This window comes from Astyanax mexicanus, chromosome 14 (assembly GCF_023375975.1).
Source record: "Astyanax mexicanus isolate ESR-SI-001 chromosome 14, AstMex3_surface, whole genome shotgun sequence".
Classification (NCBI taxonomy): Eukaryota; Metazoa; Chordata; class Actinopteri; order Characiformes; family Acestrorhamphidae; genus Astyanax; species Astyanax mexicanus.
Genome location: NC_064421.1, coordinates 31,115,693 through 31,135,269, shown reverse-complemented (window position 1 = coordinate 31,135,269; position 19,577 = coordinate 31,115,693). Strand labels below are relative to the sequence as shown.

Below are 19,577 nucleotides of genomic sequence, written 5' to 3'. Positions count from 1 at the left end.
ACTGGCGTGTGAAAGAGATGAGGAAACACACAGTGAGAAAACAGGGCCCTGGTGTAGTCTGATTAATACTGCTGTTAACAGTCTCTCACATGAGGACCATAAAGACTCACTGCTCTTTAAACGAACAGAGAGAGAAAAAAATTGATGAGTCACTCTGCTAGCATTAGCATGAAATTAGCATTAGCAAGAGTCGGGTTCTAAAGAGCAACAGCACAGTCTTTTTCATGCAAATGCAGAACTGATTAGGATGTACAGTAGGAGGATGCAGTTGTGATTCTGGATGGCACCTTGGAAAAAAACTGTTTGATTGTTTTTTTTTTTTTTGTTACAACTTATATTTAATGGGACACTTATCTTTCTGTGATCTATGATTATTATGAGTTCATGGTTACTTGTTTAATATTTCTGTCCTATACTGTTATTGAGTTCAAGCTACAAATAGTACCGTATTTATCACACTACACTGTGTTCCAAATTATTATGCAAATAATATTTTCTCAGATTTTCCAAAATTACCTATATGAATTGCAGTTATTGTAATTTTCCAGTCATCAACTATTATAGTACAATTGAAAGATTTTTGAACAAACTGCCAATGATAACAGTATAATAAAAAAAAATAATACACTCAAAATGCACTCAAAATGCATGTTCCAAATTATTATGCACAGCAGAGTTTTCAACCTTTTCATTTTTATGAAGAACAAAAAAATGGTCATTTGTGAAATTATAAGCATTAGCAAGTTATTACAAACTGAAATCAAACAGTTTTCCAGTCAAAACTTTATTCTAGGTGATGTTACATTTGCACATAGGACCCCTTGTTCGAAAGGATCTTCTGAACTCTCTAGTTCATTGAATTTGTCAGGTTTTGGATGGTATCTGCTTCAATTGTCTTGCATGAGGACAGAATACCCTCCCAGAGCTGTTGCTTACATGTGAACTGCCTCACGCCATCCTAGATACTCCTTTTGATGATGCTCCAGAGGTTCTCAATGGGGTTGTGGTCAGGGGAGCATGGGGGCCACACCATAAGTTTGTCCCCTTTTATGCCCATAGCAGCCAGAGATGCAGATGTGTTCTTTGCAGCATGAGACGGTGCATTATCATGCATGAAAATGATCTTGCTGTGGAATGCACGGTTCTTCTTCTTGAACCATGACAGGAAGTGCTGTTTGAGAAACTCCACAAACATTATGGAGGTCATCTTTACCCCTTCAGGGATCCTAAAGGGCCCGACAATCTCTCTCCCCATGATTCCAGCCCAAAACATTACTCCACCTCCTCCGTAGCTTTGTTTGCATGGGGTGTCCATCAACCAGCCATCCACCACTCCATCCATCAGGATCATCGATTGTTGCACGGCACTCAACGGTGAACAAAACAGTTTTGAAGTCAGTCTTCATGTATTGTTTGGCCCACTGGAGCTGTTTCTGCTTGTGTGCAGTGGATAGAGGAGGTCGACAGGATGGCTTATGCACAGCTGCAAACCTCTGAAGGACCCTGCATCTTGTTGTTCGGGGGATGTTGGAGGCACCAGCAGCTTCAAAAACCTGTCTGCTGCTATGACAAGGCATTTTTGCAGCTGCTCTTTTAACCTGTTGTAATTGCCTGTTGGAAAGAGTCCTCAATTTTTCCTTATCAGCACGTACACGTGTGTGCTCTGAGTCAGCTACATACTTCTGGATTGTGCGATGATCATGATGAAGTGTCTTGGCAATGTTGATTGTAGTCATGCCTTGACAAAAACACTCCACAATTTGTTGCTTCTCAGCAGCCGACACATCCTTTTTCTTTTCCATTTTGGCTTAAAATGTAGGCTGCTTAATAATGTGGGACAGCCTTCTTAAGTAGTCTTGCTTTTAATTGGACACGCCTGCCAAACTTATTAGCACAGGTGTCTGCAATTGCTTTCAGTGATATAAAGAGCCCTGACACACATCACCATCAATGAGTTTAACTGACAAACAAATAAAATCTAACTTTATCACTCCTAAACACTTTTTGCATAATAATTTGGAACACAGTGTATAAGGTGCACTTAAAAACCCTTTAATTTTCCCAAAAATCAACAGTGTGCCTTATAATCCGGTGCACCTTATGTATGAATTTTATCAGTCAGCTATTAAGGAGCAGTAAAGCCACTCCACTGAAGAGCAGCGTTTTAAAGGGGCTTTAGTGAAGCAGTATTCAATTTAATTTTATTTATATAGCGCTTTTTACAACAAAAGTTGTCCCAGTATTAGCATTAGCTGCTAACTGTAGTGCTAGCTTTTTGCTGTTCAGAGGTAAGTATATTGGACTGTAGGCTGCGTGTTTACCGTGTTAAAACAAACTACGGGGGACAAACAGCTATCTGATATCGCCCTGGTTTACCTGAACACTCAGGGTTCCTCAGTGTAGCGCTGTCAGGCGGCATTTACTAGCGCTAAGCACTGCTAACCTTTACTGCTAACCGTGCTGTTAAAAAAAATATATTGGAAATCTATGCTTACTCTAAATAAATGGAAGCAATTTACGGACGGTTAAGGAAGAGTTTTAGGTGCAGCATACATATACAACTCAGAGACCTATTGTATTTCACAAAGAACAAGAAATAGTGGATTTTAGTAGAAGGACACCTTTAAAACACTTATTTAAATGTTATAGTTCCATCTGTATTACACTGCTACAACATTACAGCGCTGTTGTATCAAAGTGGACACAGGTGTTTTTTTATTAAAAGCAGAGAGTAATGCCGTTTAAGGCTTGGAGGGATGAAACTGAGTGTTTTTGCTCTTTTCCGTTTTCCACTTCAGCGCTCAGGCGTGTCAGGGTGACGGGGCTGCCTGGCTTGAGCTGCCCGCAGCGCTTTGGGATTAAGAGGCTTTCTCAAGGACAGCGGCAGCGGTCAGACCCAGGAGCAGCTGGATGATACCGAGAGTATCGGCCATGAGCACTTCAGTCACTATTTCAGCCTCCAGGGTCAGACTGGACCGCAGCAATGCTCTCGGGTGAAGCACTGGCTTGAGTGCTTGAGGTTGTGAGGCTTTATTACTCATAAATCAGTAAGCATGACTTTGATTCACATCTTATAGGTCAGTGTGCCTTTAAATAATTATAAAAAAAAAATCAAGAGGGTATTATATTATATGAAATTCTGAAGCCTTCAACCCCCATTGTCTGCAGCAGCTAGTAAAAGAAAATACTTGGTCAGGAAAAGCATCGTTCATGGCCTTGCCTCCTTTGCTCGGGACGGCTCACAGACAGAGCTGAGGAGACAGAGCTGACAGAGCTTACAGCTCTGTTTACACCAGCTAGGTAATGTTAGCTATCTTATGTAAGTAACTATAGGTTTAAATTGGATCTCCTGTGGATTCCACGTTTTACAGAGTTCTTAAATATACACTAGGGAAGCATGGTTTAACAAGTTAGCACAACTCGTCAGAACACTGGTAAAGGCGGGCATCAAGCCGAGCGACCCTGAGAGTCTGATGTTAAGCCAAGTTTAAGTGTTAACTTTACCCAGCACTCAGTGCTATCTTAACAACTAAGGCTGTATCTCTGAAAACATTTTGTCCTTTGAATTTTAGAGCTGTAAAATTGACTAAGAGGGGAAAAGGCAGGAAGGTGTTCTCTGCTGCAGTGCTGTTAGCCAATCAGAGGCGATATGTTTGCATGTATGATTATTCATGAGCAAGATCCAAAATCCTGCCTTTCTTCAGAGAACAGTAATTCAGTGATCTAAAGCAGGGCTATACAGATACAATGGAGCACTTTTTTCACACAAAAAAAGCTCACATGAAATTCATATATACTAGGGACCACAACTAGACATTTTAAAATGAATGAAAAAATGATGGAATGAGACCTTAAACATACTATCAGAAATACACCTGAATGCAGGAAAAGGCATTTAGTTCATTAAAAAAAAAGTAACCAACGGCCCACCCCATACATACATATTAAAGATGCTTCTGACGCCCCTGAATATAACTAAGTAACTCAACAGTAACTCAGAGGTGAACAAACGTTAAGGGGTTAAGAAATGCCAATACCAGAACCTACTTTGAAAAGCTTTACTCTAACTATACTGTACAATCCCCACAGTAAACAGTTCTGTAATCTGTTCTGTTTCTCCTCAGATCTGCGGTGCTATTGGTCACCACTCTAGTGTACACACAAACACGTCTATTATTTGTGTTCTGTTATGAGCAACACTGAATCTGGCAAAACAAACCCCAGCAAACGCCATGAGTATTTCACATACAGCAAATACGAGTGACCCCGATAGACATGTGTGGATGGGATCTTCAAAACGGTGAAAAATAACACTCTGAAAGATGCCAGACTGATACGTTTCTGCAGTCAGTCACACTTTCCAATGTGGGCACATTTTCATAAACACTGAAATATAAAAACAGATTCAGAATAGTAGCAGGGACTACAGGAGCTACATGACAATAGGAGATACAGAAATTACAGAAGTATAGGCATCCCAGGTGCTACAGGAACAATAGGGGTTACAGGAGGTAAAGAATCTACAGTGGACACAGTGTCTCAGTGGACACAGAGTCTACAGATCTAAAAGAAGTATAGGAAGTATAGAAGTACAGATCTACTGGAGAACCAGGGTCTACAGGAGAGGAGTTGCAAAATCTACTTGTCTTTAGAACCACAGGAGCTACAATATGAGATACAGAAGTTACAGGACTATAGGCATCTCAGGTGCTACAGAATCTATAGAGGTTACGAGGTCTACAGGTTGTGCTGGAGGTGCAGGTCTGTAAGCGCTACAAAATCTACATGTCCACAGAATTACAGGAGCTATAAGACTACAGAAGTTACATGACATAGGAGATAAAGGAGTTACAGGACTACAGGTGTGCCAGGTGCTACAGGATCTGTAGGAGTTACAGGACTACAGGAGCTACAGGAGATCAAGAATATACATGAGCTACAGATTTACAAGAAGTACAAGGTCTACATATCTACTGAAGCAACATGAGCTACATGTCTACAGAACCACAGGAGCTTTAGAAATACAGAACTACAGGAGCTACAGGATCTACATGACAATAAGAAATACAGGAGTTACAGGACTATATGCATCCAAGGTGCTACAGGATCTATAGGAGTTACAGGACTATCAGAGCTACAGGAATACAGGATTATAGGAGCTACTGGACTACAGTAGGTATAGGTCTACAGATCTACCGGAGCTACAGTAGCTACATGTCTACAGAACCACAGGGGCTAAAGGAATAAAGGACTACAGGAGCAACAGGACTACAGAAGCTACATGCCAATAGGAGATACAGGAGTTACAGGACTATAGGTATCCATGGTGCTACAGGATTTGTACAGGAGGTTAAGAGTGTACATGAGGTACAGATCCACTGGAGGTAAAGAATGTACATGAGGTACAGGAGTTACAGGGTATACAGATCAACAGTAAGTAGGACTGGTACAGGGTGTACAGATATAAAGAAGGTATAGATCTACAGATCTACTGGAGCTACAGGAGCAACAGGTCTTAAGGAGGTACAGGAGATAAAACTCTACAGATCTGCATGTCTACATGTATAGGTTTACAGGAGCAACAGGTCTACAATGGCTACATGATTTCATATCTACAAGATCTATAGGATGTTCATGATTACAACACATCTACAGGATTACAAGACTTCCTTCTGGTGCTACAGATCTACAGAAACTAATGAAGCAACAGATCTCTTATTGCAGAACAAAACATTAATTTAAAACAAAAATAGACAGAAATATCCTAAAACACAGTATACAGGGAATATAATTTGTCTATGTGTCTGTCTGTTTTTAGGATTCCTCTACCGCACATGTTCACTCTTCCCCGGCTGAAAGTTCATTTCCGAGCTCTTCATTAGGTTTACTGGTGTGTTAAATCAGAGAAGCACTGTAATGTGGTCGGGGGAATCCAGAGCAGAGTGGGGAAATACTGCAATAATGCTAATGCTGATGAACTGTCTGCCTCTCGGCCTCCAAAGGAGGATGAAAATAAACATTACGGTCGCCTGCTGACCGCCTTACAGTAGCAATTATGCTGGCATTTGTGCTGACTGATTACTGTCATTAGAACCCTTTTTATACAGAGTCCATTACTATAGTAATCATAACATAATGCTATAATAACATTTTACAACCAGGGAACCAGGGGAGGTTTGAATATCTTCACCATTATAGTAGACTTCTACATTATGATATGCTGAAATGTATATAGTTTATACTGCACTATATTTTAGCATTACCATACCATAGCACCAGTGTAAATGCTGCTGGTACACAGCTGGAACGTACCTGTCAAAAATGCTCCAAGAAAGGACACCTGGTAAATCAGCAGCGGAATTTAGGGGGGAAATGGGCATCTAAGACTCCAACACTGATGGCCATGCAGGCCACACCTCATCCAAGCTCATGGGAGCAGACAGGATTGAGAATGTGGGAATGATGGTAAGAAACAGTGAGAGGAATAAGAGGAATTAGAGAAATTGATGGGTCAGAGCTGTTTTGTTGGTTTGGGGGGACCTATATTCTTTTGGGTAGGTGTTTTAAAATAAGGCTGCAATTAATTTTTTTTTTTTTTTGTTGCTAAATCACAATCCAACAAAATAAGACATTTGGTTGTAGGCGGAATTATACCAATTGCTGAATGCAGAATATGCACAGGTTTTAGTTATTCATCCTTTTTGCCACTTTTTTCACTATTAAATTAATGAAATAGCCTATTGGTCAGTTTCCTAGACAGGGAATAAATAAGCCAAACACTTAACATTTTTAAACATTCCAGCAAATGTTTGGACACACCAACAAAGCATATATGATAAATGATGAATTATTAATGAATCCTTTTTCAGTGTAAATTATTACATTTTTGAAAGATTACTAAAAATCCACTACAACATCTTGATTAGTAGAGACAGTACAATCATGTTGGGTTAAATTCAACACCTCCTTTAATAAGATATACATGGGCATCGCTGCCAATAAATCATTAAATAATTTCAGAATTATTTTGGACTCCTTTACATTAAACATAAATATTAGTTCACCCAGAGCTTTTTCTATTGCAGCGCAAATAATTTTTTTTTTTCTTTTTAATTTCAGCCAAATATTTTTTGGCTGAAATTGCTGAATATTCAGTGCAATAAATATACAGGTTTTAATGTTTTGGTTGATCAGTATATATAGATATACATATAGATAAATACTCCACACAAGCTAGTATCATAGATTCATTACTATATTAGAAGGGTTTTTAGTTTTAGTTTCAGAACCATGGACAGAGCTGGTCTAAATCTGGTGCAGAGATTCAGATGATGCTGTCCGTGGTTCTGAAATTATCTCTTGTAAAGTCCATTAGCACCATTAACAGAAAGCAGTGGTCACTCTAACCGTCCTGCTGGACATCTATCTACCAAATTACTACCAAATCATCTCGCTCAGCTTAATCAGGGACCCCGGGATTCCTGAAGGCAGCAATTAGGAGGATCAGGCAGGTGGGGTTCGAGGTAGGGTGTGAGCTCCAGCTTGCAGGGAGGAGGCAGGGCTGGTGGCCACCGTTCATTTGGTGCTGAACCGGAGCCTGGCGGTGGTTTTGTGGATTAAGAAAAGCCCTCAGAACCTAAAGCCTGATGATGATGAGGATGCTGATGCTAAGGATGATGATAAAGATGACGATGATGACTCGGCATGCTCATCTCGAGCTCATGCAAAGAAAAAGACCAAGAAATGTCATGACACCAGCGCACGAGCCAATAAGCGAGATGAAAGGTATGCGCGGAGATGAATTAGAAGCAACAGACCCGTAAAAACGCAGCGTCACCCCAAAGGACGCGTTTCGCCGGTAAACGGACGGACGGACGGACGGACGCGCGCGCTTGCTCGCCAGCCCGCCCCCCTGGCTCTTACCGTCTCTCTCGCACAGCTGGAGCGACTCCAGGCTCACGTTCTTCACGAGGCCCTCGCGCGGGCTCGCCGGGACGCCGCGGCCGAGACCCGGAGCCTCCATGTCTGTCCGGCTCGCGCGCAGTCAGACAGCAATCCGGTTAAAGGGGAGTTTTCTATTTTTTGGCACGAGCAGGAGAGGAAAGAGAGGCACGAGCGGTCCTCACCCTTCTGGAGGCGGTCAGTCTCTCTCTCTCACTCTCTCTCTCTGCGTCAGTGACTCGTCATCCGCAGCCCCGCCTCCAACGGTCAGTAGATTAGTGACCAACAGCGCATTAGATATAACATTTAATAATATTTAATAATATTTAATAACATTTAATAACCCACTAATAAACGGATCAAATCTAAATATCAAGTTTATTTATTTACTCTCAACCCTTCCAAACCCACTCTCACTCTTTCTCACCCCTCCCACATTTTTTTACTCCTCTCAATTTCTCACCCCTCCCACATTTTCTCACTCCTTTTACTCCAGTCACTCTCTCTCTCCCACGTTCTCTCACTCCTCTTACTCTTTCTCACTGCTCCCACACTCTCTCACTCCTCTTACAGCAGTCACTCTCATCCCACCCACATTCCCTCACCCCTCCCACATTTCCTCACTCCTTTGCCTTTCACTCTTTCTTCCCCTTTCACATTATCTCACTCTTTCTCACCCTTCCCGCATTCTCTCACACGTTTGCCTTTCACATTCTCTCCCCTCCCACGTTCTCTCACTCATCTTACTCCAGTCGCTCTCTCTTCCACATTCTCTCACTTCACTTAATCCAATTACTCTCTCTCTCTCCCACATTCTCTCACCCCTCCCACATTTTCTCACTCATTTGCCTTTCACTCTTTCTTCCCCTTCCACATTATCTCACTCTTTCTCACCCCTCCCGCATTCTCTCACACGTTTGCCTTTCACTCTCTCTCCCCTCCCACGTTCTCTCACTCATCTTACTCCAGTCGCTCTCTCTCTCCTACATTCTCTCACTTCACTTACTCCAATCACACTCTCTCTCCCACATGCTCTCACCCATCCCACATTTTCTCACTCCTTTGCCTTTCACTTTCTCTCCCCCTTCAACATTCTCTCACCCCTCCCACATTTTCTCACTCCTTTGCCTTTTATTTTCTCTCCACCTTCCACATTCTCTCACTCATCTTACTCCAGTCGCTCTCTCTCCTACATTCTCTCACTTCACTTACTCCAATCACGCTCTCTCTCTCCCACATCATCTCACCCCTCCCACATTTTCTCACTCTTTTCTCTCTGCAACATTCTCACTCCTGTCACTGTCTATTTAATCTCTCCAAAACATTCTACAACCCCTCTCACTCCTGTCATTCTCTTACCCCATCCCTCTTTTTATTCTTTTACCCCCTCACTCCTGTCATCCACTTACCCCTCTCACTCCTGTCACTCTTTCACCCCTCCCACATTTTGTTTCTCACTATTAATGTCTTTCCTTTTTACTTTATTCCTCTATTTCTTTCAGTCTCACTTGCTTTTCTCCTCTTCAATCTTTGACACTCTTCATCTCTCACTTCATCTTTTTGTTTCCTTCTTCTTTATTTTTTTCTACTCAAATAGTCAAGCTTTTTCTAGTCAAGCTTTCTGCCTCTTGTCAATTCACATTCCTCTCACACCTTTAGTCCAGTCTCTCACTCTTCTTACTCTTTCTGTTGTCTCTCTCCCTTCATAACCCCCATCTCGCTTTCTCTTTTCACATGTCTCTTTCCTCTACTCTGACTATCCCTCCCTGCTCACTATTTCTTTCTATCTCTCCTCAGAACTGTTGTCTCCTCTTACTTTATAGTCTCATTGTTTTCCTTTCTCTTCATTTTTTGACATTCAATCTTTTCCTTTAGATTTTTTCTGTTTCTCTTGCTCCAATCAGGAACCTCCCCCCCTTTCAGTCTCGTACTCTGCTCTCTTCTCTCACTTATTCTGTCCAGCACCTCTCATACTTTGTTTCTTACTCTATTCTGTCCCTTTTGATCTCACTTTCTCTCTCCTCTTCACACTCTTTTGACGCTCACTCTCCAGCCTTACTCTTCGTCACTCCCACTTCACAATCTTATTGAGTATCTCTCACTTCTTATGCTGACTATCTCACTCCTTAGGTGTCACTCTGTCTGTTCCACTGGGAATCATTCCCAGGGAGAGGGGAATCCTCCAGCCTCATTATTGGTGTTTACTATGAGACAATAAACACAAACAAACAAACGAATGGTCATTAGAACAGTGTTAATCCAGAACCAATACACCTCCACCTCACACAAACCAGCTTTCTCACTCTTATTCTCTCCTTTTCCCTTCTCTCTCTATTTAATGCTCTCTTTTTCATGCTTTCTTTCTCTCCGTTTCTCTCTTATGCTCTCTGTTATGTAACTGGCTTTTTCTCTCCAGTTAAATCTCATTTTTTGCCCCTCCTCCTCCTCCTCCTCCTCGCGCTCCCTCCATTTCTCCTTATCCGTTCTCACTGACGTCATCGTGTCTGGTGCTCATGTCCTTATTTGGTACCAAACGGGGCTCGCGCCTCCACAGCGCCGAGCAGCACGAGACTGAAACTCTGTTAATGCGCGAACATTCAGCAGAGCTCGCGCGAGCACGCACACGCCAGAGGCAACAAGAGAGAAAGACAGAGAGAAAGTAAGAGAGAGACTAGGGGTGTTTCGAGTAATCCTACCAGGAGAATAAAAAGGTCCATATTTTAAATATAAAATAAAGAAAAATACACAGCAATTTGTAGAAATTAATAGCTTTTAATAATTTAATAGCAGCTGATTTTTGTTAAAAATATATTTCTTAACTATTCATCCACTAACTAGAGACATGTGCATATGTTCTGTAGTAGCATATTCATTTTGTGTAACCTGAATAACCTTATGTTAAATTTTATAATAATAATAATTTATCTATTTATTGTCTATTTATTTTGTATTATTTAATTGTACTTATTTTCACAGAAAGACACTTTAACAAATCTAAATGTCAATATCCCTTATCTTTTTCCCCTCTTTAAGTCTTTAGATTTTTTTAAGACACTTAAGAAAGATAGACAGAAATAAAGAGAGAGGAAAAGAAAAACAAAGAAGAATGTAGAGACTGAGTCAGTGAAAGAAAGGGAGAGAGAAGACAAATAAGTAGGAGAAGGAAAGAAAGAGAAACAAAAAAATAAAACGAAAATAGGAGAAAGAGAGAGAGAAACAAATGTGGAAATAAATAGAGAATAAGAAAAAAAGGGAGAAAGAAAGATGGGAGAAAGATCAAAAGAGAAATAAATGAAGAAAAAAGGGAAATGCAGGGGGAGAAAAGGAATTAAGAGAAAGTGTGAGACAAATTAGGGAGGAAAAAGACAGAAAGGGGAGATAAAGCAGTGAGAGAAAAAAAGGATATAAAGAAGAGTGTGGCAAAGGAAGAATCAGAAGGAGACAGAGAGAAGAAAGAAAAAAAGATGCTATAGGGTAGCGAGAAAGGAAAAAATGCAGGAGAGAAAGGGAGAACAACAGATAGGACAGAGAGTTGCAGAAAAAGAAAGAGGGGAGAGTAAGAGAGAAAGTAAGGAGAGAAAGAAAGAGAAAAGAAAGAAGAATGATTGTATTATTATAATACCAATGTGGTGGGGTAAATCAGATTGAATAGACCTACCTGATAGACGGCGAGTGCTGCCTCCTGCTGGAGGTGACCAGTACAGCACAAATCACATTTAGTTCTTTTTACTGCCCACTGCACAGGACAGTGAATTAACCTCGCTATAAGAGGGATTGATTGTTCTCCAACTCATCCTAGAGATATTGGATGCAGCCCCCTCATTTCTCCAGAGAACACAATTAAACTGTGAATATGCGTGTGGTATCTCTTGCATTAAATGTGGATGTGCTTTTGTCAGACTGTGTGAGCTTGTTCACACCTTTTTGACTAAATGCACGAGTTTTATACAACCCCAACAGTACGGTAAATGAAAAAAATATAAACATGCAGTGTTTCTTAAATGTACGTTGACTTTCACTGAGGGTGCCTCCGTGTCTATGTTACCTTCTGGTGCTCTTCCTTTAGTTAGGCTGTTAATATTAATATCTGCCGGAGTCATTAGCCACACTCTGAAAATGCTGAATTTTATTGTCTCTTCCTCTTAAATCCAGTCCAAACTAATTCCATCTTTTTGACTTCCTTCAAGTTACTGACTGCCTACCTATCCAATCTGATAACCAATGGACGTTCCACCCTCTGTCCAGCCAGACTGAATTTTGGCAAGTCATCCCACCACAGATAAGCTGCTCACTGCCTATTTATTCCACCTGCCTCAGACTAGCTTTATATAAACTCTAGGCTTTTATATAACTGCTGCCACTGCTGGTGTAGATATTCATCTAAATATATTAGACCTGTGCTGGTGTATACTGACTTTATAACAATCGTTTATACATTGTCTGACCAGAGGAAGATGGATCCCCCCTTATATATTAGCCTTGATAGTACATGTGATAGTACATGTGGTAGTACTTGTAATAGTAACTATAGTAGTCCTCCCCCAGCTCTGAGAGTTGTTGCCTCTGTTGCTAACTGGAGGTTTTGTGTGTATGTTTACTGTTTTGGCTGATTCTCTGTCCTGCTACCACATTTCTGTAAAGCTGCTTTGTGACAACATCAGTTGTAAAATGTACTATATAAATAAAGTTTATTTGAATTGATTTTCATCCTTTGCCAAGGCCTGGAACTTTATTCACTCTATAACCACCACACTGCATGAACTCCTTCAGTTCAGGGGTGGGTTTCCCGAAAGCTTCGTAACGCTAAGAACTTCGTTAACTCGTACTTAAGATTGATCGTTAATTAAAGAGTGTTTCCCAAACCCGTGCGTAACTAAAGTACTGCGTAAACTCGCTCGCAGATTAACGAGTGCTCTGACCCAGTCGTTATTTTTAAAGAGCTTCTTTAGGGGATCTCGACTTGCAGTTCAGCACCTTAAACACCAGGGACCGCCAATTTTGAAGAAGAAAAAATATTATTTCCGTGGTTGAACAATTATATTATATTACTATTAATTATAATCAATTATATTATTATATAATTATCAATATTATTATATTATATTATGTTATGTTATGTTATGTTATATTATATTATATTATAATGCCAACTTTGTCTGTGGCTTGTAGTATAACTGGGCATATTGGAATTGACCAATCAAACCCACGAATAAATCATTAAAATCCAGATTAGCGATGCTGGAGTTCTTGACATTAATGCTGCAAGAAATGCAATCAGTGAATTCCTGCAGATGATGCTCACGGTTTAAGCAAAGCTGCAAAGTAGGTCCGGTGCAGGGGACGCCTGCGGTGTCTTTAATCCCACCTATACGTATTGTAAAGGGTATCGGTGAATGTGCAGGTAATATTTAATAATATTCCTTATTCAGGTGCTTCTAACCAACATTGTGGCCGTTCATCTGGGCAAACTCTGGGGTGTGTCAACTCGCAAATATATAAGTACCAGTCAAAAGTTGGACACGTCTCATTTAATTATTTTATTTTTTATTTTTTTACACTTTTAAACTCAACTGAGTGATTTAGGATGAGCAGGAGCCTCATAGAGTGTATATAAAACATATTTTTATATACATACGTATAAGTATTATTATATTATTTTTATATAATTTATTTTTTATATATTTTATATTATTTTTATATAATTATTCATAATAATAATAATAATAATAATAATAATAATAATAATAATACATTAATATTACTATCAATATTACTATTAATAATATTAGTATAATATCTATTAATATAATATATATTAACTATAATAATTTTAAAAAAGTAAGAAAAGTTTAATGTTTTAAAATAGATTAGATTTTTTATTATTTATTTAGTCATTTGTATCTTTAGGAGTATTTTATTAATGCCAAAGTACATCCTTTTGTAATTTAAATTTCAGAATATGTATAATGTTGATGATTACAACACAGTTCTACGTTTTTATGGTCTAATAGTGAATAAATACTGCATATATGCAGTGTTGAATCGATATTTGTGGATCGATTGAGCGCGCTGTGTCGGAGGAGGAGTCAACAAAGACGTTCTTTAACCTTGTTCGTTAATTTTCACTTTGCGAAGCTCTTTGGGAAACACTCGCAGAACTGGCTCGTTCTTTACTCACGTCATTCGTTAGTTCGTTCGTTATTCCCTAAGATTGATCGTTTTCGGGAAACCCACCCCAGGTCCCTAAGCTCTAAACATGCTCATCCTCACTCTTCTATTTCTTGTTTTTTCAACCCTTATTTTAACTATTCAGCTGCACAACCTTGAATTCTGTGAATCCATCATGAAAAGCAGTTTTACATATTATTAATGGACTTTAGTGAACACCAGACTTCTGGTTTAGACAATGGATATACACATTGAGATTTGTGTTTTTTGTTTTTCCATTTATTTATTTTAACACATTATTTTTATGCATTATTGCTTTTTTTTCCTGTGAGAGAAAGAGAATACAGCTCTGTACCACAACATAGAGATATGATCGCTGTAACAATCACAGTGGAGCGGCTGTTTTCTGCCATTATAGGGACACTAATCTTAAAGGCAAAAAAAAAAAAAAAAACGGTTCCCTTTTTTAGATTATTAGAAGAGGGGCTCCTTTCAGCTTTTTCTTTGGTGTGGATTCTTAAAAGACGAAAAAAGACCTCCACAACAACTGTCTGGCAACAGACCAACACAGTAACACAGCTGAACACAGTCAGAGTTTGAGATACTGCTCAAGTCGAACACTGTGTAAACAAACTCAGTTCAAGGACAACACAGTTCATCCACAGAAAGAATATACATGTTCTATAAAAGCCATTGGCATAATATTATTACTTGTAAACACATTGACTGATCACTTCATCTAAATCACCACCTAGTTTCTACATGCACTGTCCATTTGATTATACAGGATCGCTTTTTAGTTCTATAATAATTAAAGACTGTAGTTCTATGTCTGCATTTCTCTGTATACTTCAATATTATTCTTCTTTTACCCTGTTCTTCAATATTCAGGACACCACCAGCAGGACAGACCACCACAGAGCAGCTATTATTATTTGGGTGTTTTGTGTTTGGTCGTTATTCTCAACACTGATCAGCATGGTGGTGGTGTATCAGGTTTTTGTGTTTATTGTGCTGGTACAGTGGTACAATGGATTAGATACAGCAGTGCAGCTGGAGTTTTTAAACATTGTGTTTAATCACTCACTGTCCTCCACTCTGTTACACACTCCTACCTACAGTAGCTGCTCCACCTTGTAGATAAAATCAGAGACAGAATCTGCACAGTTTACAGTGTTGATCTTCTTTTAGTTCTCAAGATGTCGCCTACAGGACACTGTTAGTGGACTATTCTCAGTCCTGACACTGAGGTGTTTAAAAACTCCAGCAGCACTGCTGATCCACTCGTACCAGCACAACACACACTAAAACCTCATACACCACCACCATGCTAATCAGTGCTAATCAATCACTGCAGTGCTGAGAATAACAACCCAACACCCAAATTATAATAGCTGCTCTGTGGTGGTCTATCCTGTGGGGTCCTGAGTATTAAAAAACAGAGCAAAAGGAGAATGATAAAAAAATATGCAAAAAATAAAAACAGATACAGAACTATTATACAACTTCAACAGCAGTGAGTGTAGAATCAAAAAGGTGATTTTAATTAATCTTTTTCCAGTGGCTTTTTTAGAACCTGTATATTTCTTTTGTAGGTGAGTCTGTGTATGATATTTATGTTTTAGCTCTCTGCAGTTAATTATGTACTGTGTAAGTACACTCTAAAAACTTAAGGTGCTGCCAAGGGTCCTTTGAAAGATTCCATAGAAGACCACTTCAGGATGCATTAAGAGCCACTGGTTTAACCTTTCAAAGGTTCTTCACGTTTAAGTGGTTCTTCTATGGAACCACATAAAGAACAAATAAAAACATCTTGCCACATCTTTATTTTTAAGAGTGTTCTATATATATATATATATATATATATATATATATATATATATATATATATATATATATATATATATATATATGCATCAATACTCTGCATATTTAAATGATAAGTAAATTTAAGGCTATTCTCACTGGAAAATGTAAACTATAAAAAAACTCCTATTTTGGTACCTTTTGTGCATTTAAACATTGACTTGCATAAAAACAGAAGCATAAACAAAGAAAGGCTCTATACAATCAGGATTGTGTCAATATTACCAAAGTGCACTTTAAATGCACTATAACAAGGGTGTACAGTCTGGTCCTGGAGATTTTAAGCTTTAAGAACAGTACGTTTAGTAACTGTCCTACCAACCACACCTACCTTGCCTGGTAAGGAATTAATTATGAGTAATGTGTTGAGTCAAGTGTGTGTTAAATAGGGCAACTACCAAATTTAGCTGTGAACATGCCCTCCAGGACTGGGGTTGTGCACTCCTGCCTACCGTTAGCCTACTATAAGCATCACTGAAAATAATCACAAGCATACACATTGTAATCCAAAGGCTACAAGGCATTTGACTGGAACATTTGGAATTCTGAGCTCATCCCTTTGTATAAAAACATAAAGAACATAAATCAAAAAGCTTCTCAAGTAAAAAAAAATAGATATACAAAAATACATTAAAAGTATAATGATACAAAACAGCAAAATAAAAGTATGGCCAACAGAAAATATAAAACTTATAAAAAACACACTCTCTCCTGTCAAATTTATGCTAATAGCTGCTGTGGAGGCACAAATGGACAAATGGGACCTACATGTGTTAAGGCTGATTGATGTACTATAATAATATCAGGATAAAAACTACAAACAACATTAATATAAATGGTATTAGTCTGTAGTATCCAGCATTATTTGCAGCAATAATATAACTCATGATTTAGTTCATGAATAAGACAACAAGTTGATTGATATTTGAATAGCTGTGGCATCAAGAAGAAACCTATAGCCAAACCAAACCTGTGATCTTCTAACTCATAGGATACTCAAACCTTCCACTGGATTAATGTTTGTTTGCATTTATTCATGAAGGAAACACATATAATGTCCTCTATTGTCCAGATAACGTCTTTGCACTTTTTGTTTGGGTTCCGTATTTAATGCACAGGCTAATCCTGAAACAAGGCCAACTTGACTGTCTAATTCCCTGAGAAATGTTTGTATTTTTTATAGAAATGTGATGTATTACAGGACACCAATTGTTTTTTTTAAGTGATGTCACAGTAGAACCATTTTTGATTCCAAAAGATGTTTCATAAACATTTCTATTGTTCTATACACTCTTAAGGAATCATGTTGCTCCAATTTTCTGAATTTAAAGGATCTGATGCTAATGTTAGCATTGGAGCTGTATTTTACAGAACACCTTCAGAGCCTGTGACTCAACTTGGTGGTATAAAGGGGAGTCAACCCAACCCTGGTTCTTACTGGAACCAAAAAGTGTTTTCTGTGGCATCTTCTATATTTAAAGGTATTTCTAGGCTGCAAGACAAAAGCTTGGGATTTCATTGTTAACACCCTATCAGCTCTGATTTTAGCAGGAGGGAATAAACTCTATAGACTCTATTTGGTATTACATTAGTTTAGAACAGTAAAAGTTAATTTGTGGCAGAGGGCAACAATTACTTAAGGCAATTTAATTATTAAATTGTTCTCTCTACTGCCCCCAGTGGACAAGTATAGTAATTCTAAAGATGGGGTGCCAAAACAAACAAGCAAACCAAAATACAACTCATATCCAATGTAAAATAATTGGTGCTGAAAATGTAAACTCGCAATATTTTAAAGGTAAACACAAAATAGACCCATTAAAACGTAAAAAAGCTTGTAAAGTAATACAATAATTGAATAAGTGCAGCCTTACAATACTGAGCGCGTCTACAGAGGACTGAAGAACATGGCTTTGACTAATACATGAACTCTGCCTGAACACTGAAGCTTAGTAAGTGCTAACCTTTACTGGTTAGGAAAACATACACACAACATACACACAGAACAAAGTCAGATAGAACCACAGGTAAAGCTTCTTTAAAGTGCTTTAAACTGATACCTGCCCGGAAACGGCGAGAGTACCAAAGATAATATGATGTCTGTTCTGCTTTTTCCTGCTACAACTGCACAGACTTCCTGTTAATACTGCATCAAATCTTCATGATTTTAGAAACATTTAGACTAGATTAACTTCATCAATAACTAGAAAGAACACCATCAATATACTAGCAGCCAACCCTTCATATATCTGAGGATCTGGTTTTCTTTTTTGGCACTATAGGATTTTTTTTTTTTTTTTTTATAAACCTGCAATTTGGGTGCCTTTACATTTCTATAGAATTTGCTATACATACTCAGAAGCACCAGGCTCGTGGGTGGGGTTAGGGGCGTGTGCAGCCCAGGTAGAGGCACTGTCAGTAGAGCAGTCCTTTTATGGCCGAGTCCTGAGGACTGGAGCTCACCAGCGTCCACTAATGCTCGCCATGTCAGCGTGAAACTGACGTGAGAGTCGTCCACTTGCACCGCCATCCAGAAAGGAAGAGGGGATGTTTGCTGGCTCCAAGAGCTTCCACCTGCTTTTATTAAGTTCTAAACAGAAACAAAAGCACAAAAAAGAAGTAGTTAAATTTGATATCAGACAAAACCAGAGGTGAAAAGTAATGGATTATATTTACTCACAATTGTCTAACTGAGTAGATTGTATGAGTAATTTGTAGTTTTTATAGTAGTTTTTACAATAGGTAATTTTACTTTTACTCAAGTACATTATGACAAGTAATTTACTTCGCTACGTTGGAAAACTCCCCATTACTGAGTAAATAATTAAATACTGGGAGAAAAAAAAAAAACTAAAACTAAAACTAAAAAGGAATTAAAAAAAATGAGTTTTGTTCTCCATGGTACAGCAGCTAAACTTTTCCCAGTAATGCTTATTACTTATAATGATGCTTATATACTTGTTATATATATATATAGATATGTGCTTCTTTATGATACTGCGCATGCGCCGACCAACATTTTTTTTTTGTATGATTTCATGTTTTTAATGATAATTCCTTAAGTTTTTATTCAAAAACATTAAACAATCTGCTTGAATGTAAAAAAAATACATGTAAATAGTAGTTAAAGCATAGCAATGGCACGTTAAAAAATAATAATGAACTGTAAAACTATAAAAATACAGTTTTGAGTCACCCATTTGACCTTTTTTTTAACAGTAAAGAAAAAAATAGATCATAGAAACCTATGCCACTTGTTCTTGAAAATGTTTTATGTGGTGGTCTGAACAAATACTGCCTAAAAGGACCAAATTATTATTTGGAATAATAGTTAATTAAAAAGATTTCATTTATGATTTGTTGTACTTTTTTACATCAAATAATTAAAAGTAACTATGTAACTTTTAATCAAAGTACATTTTAAATTTAGTACTTTTTTACTTTTCCTTGAGTAGATTTAAAGATGGGTATTTTTACTTTTACTTGAGTAAAATTATGGCAAAGTAAAGGTATTTTTACTTAAAAACATTTTTTCAGTACTTTTTCCACCTCTGGACAAAACAAAGCAAACAGCAAAACTGTAAAATTAAAGTCCCATTCTT

The 19,577-nt window shown here is 38.3% G+C and overlaps 2 protein-coding genes across 5 annotated transcripts in view; both read right to left on the bottom strand.

The window, feature by feature from the left end:
- The window catches only part of phyhipla (phytanoyl-CoA 2-hydroxylase interacting protein-like a), a 30,793-nt gene extending 22,618 nt beyond the window's left edge, over positions 1-8,175 (bottom strand). Inside the window, exon 1 of the mRNA XM_015604625.3 lies at positions 7,924-8,175. Within this exon, the coding sequence (XP_015460111.2) occupies positions 7,924-8,023 (100 nt within the window). The 5' untranslated portion in view covers positions 8,024-8,175. The remainder of the gene's footprint in view (positions 1-7,923) is intronic.
- Positions 8,176-14,366: 6,191 nt separating this feature from the next.
- The window catches only part of bicc1a (BicC family RNA binding protein 1a), a 51,705-nt gene continuing 46,494 nt past the window's right edge, over positions 14,367-19,577 (bottom strand). For all 4 annotated transcript variants that reach the window (XM_022672761.2, XM_022672763.2, XM_022672765.2 and 1 more), the window contains one exon: positions 14,367-18,565. In XM_022672761.2, the coding sequence (XP_022528482.2) occupies positions 18,435-18,565 (131 nt within the window). In that variant the 3' untranslated portion in view covers positions 14,367-18,434. The remainder of the gene's footprint in view (positions 18,566-19,577) is intronic.